We start from the raw sequence: 8788 nt of genomic DNA on the forward strand, positions 1-8788 counted from the left end.
TACTACCAGGAAATTTGGGAGAAAAATCTATAGGCTTATTTATGAGTTGATCTTCCCTAACTCAAATATAGTCATTTCATATAAGATATGCCTATACCTTGGCAAATTTAAGATGTGTGGAATTCAATTCCCAGAATTCCCCAGCCAGCATCAAGAACCACACATCTTAAAGTTGCCAAGTTGAAAATTACTAGTTGTTGTCCATTGTACCTCTAACTCTCGCTCCAAGATCTGCCTTAGATTTTTCAACAGAATTTCCAGGCCTATAAACTTGTCAAGAATCTGTTGCTTTACACATATTGAACTTCAGCATATCATTCTCAGATAACTTGTTTACTTATCCGGGAGTATTGAGATTTGCACTCTGCAGTAAAGCTATAATAATGTTTACATTATTGGCATTAGTAACATTTATGCTTCAATGTGACTTGAAAAATTATCTCCCATATCTTAATGGATATCCACAATCAAGCAGTTTTGGAGTATGTGCTTCATACGTATCACCAATTTTCCTTTATTGTGAATATTGCTTTTTGTTCTCATTACAGTAAAATCAAAAGTTGTCCTTAATTTTCATAAAGATGCATGAATTTATAGCTTTTATTTATTGAATACTTGAAAATTGCTAGAAGGATAAATATATACATTGTTCAAAACTCAGGCAGAGACTCTCTTCATCTGTCTTGCTAAATTCCCAAAGTTAATTAAAAATTTATAGTAGCTGTTGTGCAAATTCTGCAAATGTCAATCAGGCCACTGGCGCTTCTTACACAGAGAAGTTAAAAACTTATGTAAAACTCAAATAGTCACTGTTCCTTTCTGAATTTAATAAGTTAGAAAGAAACCAAGGAATTTTATTTCCTGTAATTTTAAAACCAGGGACTGTAAGGAATCATTTAGACTAATGTTCAGTTCTTGGTTGTATGCCAGAACAGATGGCTGGCTAGATTTTTCTGAAATATAACCAATGAAATAAATCCCGCCACCTCATTGGAAAGTCTGTTCTGTTATTAACTGTTTAAAGATGGTCTATGTAATTTGGGATCTACTAAACATTAGTCAGCAAAAGCCAACCCAAAGGTGCTTTTTCGGAAGGCAACTGGACTCTCTCTCTCTTTTTATTTTGAAGACATTTTTCTTTTGATGAAAAAACAAACAAGAAAAGTCCAGTTGCCTCCCGAAAAAGCATCTTTGGGACAACCATGACTTGGATGACTGAGAATCTCTACAGACATTGAATTGGCAAATGCTAATCTGCTTAGAGAAAATGCCACTGCTGGGATTGCTAGACTTACCTTATGCAGTACAAAATCATATAGCTTGGAGTGTTCCTAGATTCACTACTTAATTTGTTTATTTGTTTGTTTTTCAAAAGTTTATCCTGGAGGACCAAGGTTACTTGGTATTAATGCAGATTTGCTCCAAAATGCAAATAAGCAGTTTTAACAGTTAGAAAAAAGGATGAAAGTATTAGAATACTTTTGTTGATATGAGAAATACTGATAGAATTCTCCAGTAGATTCATCAGATTTTAGTCTGATCCTGATTGGAAGGGGATAGGGCAAGACTTGATGGTATAGCAAATTACTTGCACTGAGAACTTCTTTTCCAGGCAAAGTGCTAAATTGTACTGCATTTTAGTACACAATTTGTGGACAGGCTTTGCAAATCAGTAAGTTGTGTTTTCACAGAGACAGGTGGATAAATAGAGAGAATCAAATTATGCAGATAGGAATGAGTGAGACTGAAAATGTAAGATAATTTATGTCACTGTGCAGACAAGGTTATCTGAATGAAAATCCAATTTATTGCAGTAGTAGAAGAGTGACATGATCCCATCAGATCCTTATTTCAGATTTTCATATCTGGGTCATATCTAACTTTTAAATGCTATTTATCCTCTTTAGATACGTTAAAGAAAAAATTCAGTTTCGCCTGCATTCTTTGAATATGTTTGCTCAATTATGCTTTAATATATATGGTAGGTATTCAAATATATGTAATTCAAAGAATGGTTGCATATAAATGTTTCAGTTAGCTTCTTAGGTTATTGCAAAGAGAAAGCTGCCACTTAAAAACAAAATAAGGCTTTATTTTTATTGCACTGTCAACTCATTTCATATTTTGTGGATAAGATTTATCAGTGTAGTATAAAAAGAAAATAAAGCAAAACATTACCAAGTATATGTGAAGTAGTATCAACTAGTATAACACAAGGAGAAATATTGTATTGCTTTGTTTCAATTGTTGATTGGAAAATTGGATAAACAAATAGTAACAGATACAGGTGCAATAGGCCATTATCCAGCCAATTCTGAATTACGTATGTAAACCATTGATACCATATCCCTACTTACGTTCCAAATGCAATGTTTCCCACGCCTGCTGTTTTAGATAATCAGCAATCTTTAATTAGCTTAAACTACTGTTTGCTATTAGGAACATTCAGCTGCAATCTGTAGAATAAATCATTCTCTATATTATACTCTGAAGTCTTAATTTTCTTTTGTGTTTACATCCTTCCAGTATTTGAAGAGATCATAAGCTTCTTTCAGTTTTGTTTCTTCAGTGTGAAATAGGCCCAGATCTTTCAACTTACATTACATTAAAATCAAATATTGCTTTGTTTGAATAAAGTTAATACAGTAATTAAAATAATACTATTGAATAAACAATAAAAGCAGCAGCCAGAGAAATTAAAAAGTTGCTAGGCAAATATGCATTTTTAAAATAAACATGTAAATATAGTATCAGGATGAATCAGGATTGGATGAACATGAATAATTTTACCTAGCACCTCACTAAGAACAGCATTTTATAGTGGCGGAATAATGATGGAGTGGTATGTCACATTTGCTCCCCAACTGTATCCATACCATGTTTAAATGTCTTTTGCATTGTCTCCAGTAAGATTTCTCTACTTTGTAGCTTACTATTCTTTTCTGTTTTGCACACTTGTGCTTAAATAAAGTTATTTGCAGTATATTCTCTCTTTTCCCTGAAAAGCAGTACAAGTGGTCCCTTGTTAATGACACAATTGGGACCGGAGTTTCTGTTACTAAGTTACAGGGACATAAAGCATGATGTCATGTGATTGTGTCACTTTGTCACAAAACTTTTGGTGCTATTTGCCATTGTTAGGTGAATGCCATGCTGTCATTAAGCAATGATGTAGTTGTCATCATTTCTGCCAACTTCCCCACTGATTTTGCTTGTAGGAACCTGGCAAAGGAGATCACAAATGGTGATCTCATGACCATGGGACACTGCAACCGACGAAAGTGTGAGGTCTGGTCATAAGTACCACTCACCATTATAAGTTCAAACAGTTGCTAAGTGAGGAACAATTGTAAATTATCCTATAAGAGCAGCAGATTACAATAGCTATACTCTCCTCAAGTCCCAAAACATACAAAACTATTAGGATTTTTAAGTGAATGTTTTTTTGTCTCACTGAATGCATAGTTTCAATGAAAATTAGCCCAATGAAAATTTGGCATATTATTATCACTTCTTGTTAAGCATCACATGCTTTTTAAAAACCAGTACAGAGTATTTAAAGAAACCAAAGAGAAGTGTAATTAAAAACACAATGAAAAGCATTCTAAACACTCCAACCCAAACTTAACTATAAAAGACCACAAAGAAAGCCAACATTTCATCAACTTTAGCAGCAAGAGACCAGTTACATATGAAACCTTTGCTTAAATTAAAATGTTTACACTTAGAGGATTAAGACACCCACTACATAAAAGCAAAAGGTTCTATACTGCATTTAGTGTTTATAGATCAGCCATCTATTTCCATGCAGATTATCTCCATGAAAACAACTCTGGGAAGAAGAAGAAATGAGTTCTTACTTGGGGTTATACCAAAGCAAAAGACATTCAAAGTTATTTTTTGTGTTTTCTAAGTGATATTAATTTGATAAGGTCCTGTTAATCCTTGTGGTCAATGGGTCTGCCCATTTCCTTTAACTATCTCTCTCAACCGGAGATGATATTTCTATCATTCTAATATGATTCTATCTATATTTCTATCATTCAAACATGATTTTGCTCTTCAAATCTTTGTCTACAACTCTCATCATCAAGTTGTAAAAGATTTGAAGAGCAAAATCATGTTTTGAACAAGAATAAATAATGTAGCTTCCAAATCATAAACCTACGCATTGAATTACCATTTAATTGATCAAAAAGGCAATTCTCAAATAGCTCAGAAAATTCAAAGAAATGTGCTATTTGATTTGTAGTTCTATATTTTAACAAAAAAACTACCAGATCAGTACTAAATAATAGCATTATAGAAATCAATTTACCATGGGTTAATTGCAAGATATACAGCAGTATGCACAGCTCAGATTCTCAATCTTTATTATCTACTAAATTACTTCCATGGTTGTAAATGTAAAATATGTACTCAAAATATCCATGCCTGTTTTTTTTCATTGTAATCTACATGAAATATATTTTATATATAACAATATATAATTTCAAAATAATATTTATTGAAACTGTCAACAGAAATTAATATTTAAATGCTACTGCTTCATTGTCTTTTTCAATTTTTATCTCTTTACAGCACCAAGACATAAGATGCTGTTAAAAATTGCTAGAAGGATTTAATCACTACTAAAATGGTTCAAGATGGCACAGGTTTTACAGAATTTTTTTTGACTATTAAGTCTTTTCCATTGTGTCAGTAAACACAAATATTAATTAATAATATTTTTAAAAAATGTCAGAACTCAACTCCACATCTGGATTGATAGCAAATATTGAAAATGGAACTTTTTTAGAGCTGTACCCCACCTCCCTCTCAACATCCATGGATTCACCTTCCAATCGAATGTCAAACGTCTATGTTTATGTTTCAATCTTCCTTAGCCTCCTGGCATTCCTTCTTTTGCTGTTAATTATTGCACTTCAGAGATTGAAAAACATCATCTCCTCTAGCTCCTCCTATCCAGAATACACCAGTGATGCTGGCAGTTCCTTTACAAATTTAGAAGTCTGTAGCATTTCTTCCCAGAGATCAGCTTTTTCAAACCTTTCATCCTGAGAAGCCAAGGAAGGAAATCTATTGTCCGTGGAATAGCATCTTAGTCCAGGTCTTCAACATGGTCGGAAGACTAAGGCATGCAAGATTTGTCAGAGAAGAGATGATATCTGAACTTTTCCACTTACGGTCACATATTGAGTTATGCCTCTAATAGTCTTGGAATTTTGTAATGTTTCTCCCAGCCCCATCTGAAGATAATGAAAAGTACATTCTTTCTCAAGTCAATCTGCTCCTTAAGTGATTATAAGAAAACAGCTGTTATTTTCTCAATAACATTAGAAAAACTGTTTGCCTTTGACCTGTTCCAATATTTCTTTTCGACTTCCCAGCCCAGCTTATGATTCTGAGATCTTTGGTGGTCTCTCATCAAAGTACTACCCAGGTTAAATGCTACTTAGAATTTCAAGATTATCCAAGTTTTAAAGGTGCTACCACCTGCTTTAAAGGAGATACAGCTATTTAAACTGTACATGGGAATATCTGGTTTCCTGCTTCTGTTTACCGATCTCAAAGCTCAAGGATGTTTAATTGTATTCCATTGCAAGACCATTCTGCTACACAAGCAAGACAATTTTCCTGTAAATGTGAAACAAAGAAAGAAAGCTAGTATAAAATTTAGCTAATAATCATATTCCTGTAATTTTCCCTACACTGCCTGATCTTTATATTTTAGTCGAACAATTATAATTAATGTATGTACTAATCACTTCAGGCTTACTGCATTTGTTGGATTTGTAGAATTACATACTTTTCTAGATTATGAATCCCCAATGTAATATCCTTTTCAATAAATTCTGTGATTATCTGATTAATTTTATTTTCAAAAAAGAAAGAAAGAAAGAAAGAAAAAGGTAGGGAAGGGAAGCTAACCTAATGTGAAACTGGTATTTCCAACAATATCCCAGACAGTGGTCCTGCAGAAGGATGTTTAAAAAAAGTGAACAGTATGGCTATACCATGTCAGTATAAGTAGTCCTTGACTTACGACCACAATTGGGACCAGAATTTGTTGCTATGCAAGGCAGTTGTTAAGTGAGTTACACTTGATTTTATGACCTTTTTCTCAATTGTTAATTTAACCACTGCAGTTTTAAGTGAATCATTAAGTGTATCCAGCTTCCCCCGTCGACTTTGCTTTTCAGAAGCTTGCTGGAAGGGTGCAAATTGTGAACCTGGGATACCGCAACTGTCAAATGTTTGCAAATTCTGATCATTGTGCTACAATAGTTGTAAGTGTGAATACTGGTCATAAGTCACTTTTTTCAATGCTGTTGCAACTTCAAACAGTTGCTAAATGAATGGCCATAAGTCAAGGACTACCTGTAGACTGTGCCAAATACATGATGTACATTAAAAGGGGCAGGGCTTTGATAACATGATTGTGGCTATTTTGACTTTTTTAAATTCCCCCCCTTCCTCCCGCCATGTAGATGCCTGGCCACAATAAATAAATATATTTGATGTAGAATTTAAAAATGCAACTTCCAACAAATTTTGAGTTGAAGCACTTTTATCAGAAAAAAACTTACAGATAGGCAGGCTAAAACTCATGAATGATTGTGAACAATTATTATTTATTAAAGAATTTTTTGTTGAAATTTCAAACTTCCTTTGTGTTTGTTATATACGAGATGTCATGAAGGATATGCTTTGGAATAGGCCAAGACAAAAGGTTTACTTTTACATCTATGCACTATTACTCCGAGTATAATTTTACCTTCCTAAATGGACTTAAGGACAAGCTGGGACTTCTTTGTTTGTGTTTTTTGCGTTTGTGTTTTCTGAGCCCACCTCCCAAATATGTGCACTTTCCAGAATTCTCAGCAAAGATGATGCTGACTGGGGAATTATGGGAATTATAGGTCTGGAGGACAGCCAGGTTGGGAATGGTGAACTAGACAATATCTTAAGGTAGGTGTTTCTAGTTGGGTTCAAAATTGGCCAAGTATGGAGTGTGTTGTTGTTACATCACAGCACTCCCTTCCCATGACTTAAGTATTTGCACTCAGTGTTGATGTATATGTCTAAAACAGTGTTTTTCAACCTTTTTTGTGCAAAGGCACACTTTTTTCATGAAAAAAATCACGAGGCACACCACCATTAGAAAATGTTAAAAAATTTTAACTCTGTGCCTATATTGACTATATATAAAGTGTTTTTCCCACGGCACACCTTACACTATGTCACGGCACACCTTACACTATGTCACGGCACACTAGTGTGCCGCGGCACAGTGGTTGAAAAACACTGGTCTAAAAGGCCAAGGTCTGCATCTTCTTCTTCTTTAATTAAAATTTATATTGGATGCCTATGATTCTAAGGTGAGTGGCAAGGATGGTAAGGAAGTCCTGGAGGAACAATTGAAAAATCTGGGTATATTTGATTGGAGAAAATAAGAAGAAAGAAGCCTGAAAGTTCTTGTAAATATCTTTATGTGAAGGACTATAAAAAAAATGGAAACTCGCTGTTCTTTGTTGCTTCTGCAAGCAGAGCAGCAGTTGGATTGCTTCACTGAGCAGGATGTAACCTGCAGAGAAGCAGACTTTGCTGAACGTTCAGAAAAGCTACGGTACCTAATAAAAAGAGCTATCCAAGAACAAAGCATATTTCTTATATTGAGACATTTAAGCATAGATTGGACTAATTGGAACATCATTTCCCCACTCACCCCCATCAGACTTGACCTAGCTCTGCTGACCTTTTGCAAGGCATTAAAATTTTGGTTTTGCCATCATTGCCATCAAGCCTGGGGCTCTAATACTATGGGCGAGCCCATTTTGTAGTTATTTGGAGTGTGCAATGTTACAACTGTTCTCTGCTGCTATTTTATGCTATTTATATTTGCTTATCACTTTAATTATTTTTACTGGTTTTTGTTCTGTTTTAATTGTTAGCTACCCAGTCATTTATATGACATGGCCAGCCATATAAATTAAAGAAATAACTTGAGAACCTCATTTAGAATCTGGATGAAAATCCTAATGAAGATGCTTCAAAGATTTAAAAATTATTTTTGTATCTTAATTTATACTCTACATTCAGACACTGCTATATGCTAACACTATACAAAATGCTTTGGGATATTTCATTAGAAATTTTTTTCATTAAGAATGAATGTATTAATTCCAGTCTCTTAAATATTCCAACTGAAATTTTATGTATTAAAAATAAACAATATGTTAATGATTTCCACGTTTTTTTATTATTTCATAAACTGAAAATACTTTCTTGGTCAAAAATGAAACAGCCAGTTTCATTTGTAAGGAAGAAAATTATAGAGAGAAGTTAAACAATGAAAAGAACAACACTGGTAGCATTTAAAAGTAAGATTGAATTTCCTATAATCGGTTTTCTACTCCTTATTAGGAAAATTCAAAAGCAGCAGATGTTGCTTAATTTGTTTACAAGAAAACAAAAAACATTTATTGAGGATAATTGTACCTCCTAATTCAATATAAAGAAAAGAAAGAAGACTGAGAAAAGGAGCAAGCATTTAAACCTTCATGGCTCATACACCCTTGCAGAGCTCAAGACCTAAGTATCTTCAAATATTTTTCTCCAAATTGTTCCTGCTGTCAAATCAAAGGATGTTATCAGGAACTTCAGAAGTCAGTCTTTTTAATCAATGCCCTTCTTTGGAACTTTGTCATCCTGAGATCTGTATGATCCCAGCTCTTACAGACATTCTATGCTTTATGGTATTTATTTTTAATTGAATTCTGCTATT

The 8788-nt window shown here is 33.8% G+C and overlaps 1 protein-coding gene across 1 annotated transcript; it reads left to right on the top strand.

Moving 5' to 3' along the window:
• Positions 1-4737: 4737 nt before the first annotated feature.
• Positions 4738-5061, top strand: SERTM1 (serine rich and transmembrane domain containing 1). Its single transcript, XM_032219296.1, has one exon. It carries the CDS (start codon positions 4738-4740, stop codon positions 5059-5061), a length of 324 nt encoding a protein of 107 aa, XP_032075187.1.
• The last annotated feature ends 3727 nt before the right edge of the window (positions 5062-8788 follow it).

The sequence above is a fragment of the Thamnophis elegans genome, chromosome 6 (genome assembly GCF_009769535.1).
Source record: "Thamnophis elegans isolate rThaEle1 chromosome 6, rThaEle1.pri, whole genome shotgun sequence".
In the NCBI taxonomy this organism is placed as follows: Eukaryota; Metazoa; Chordata; class Lepidosauria; order Squamata; family Colubridae; genus Thamnophis; species Thamnophis elegans.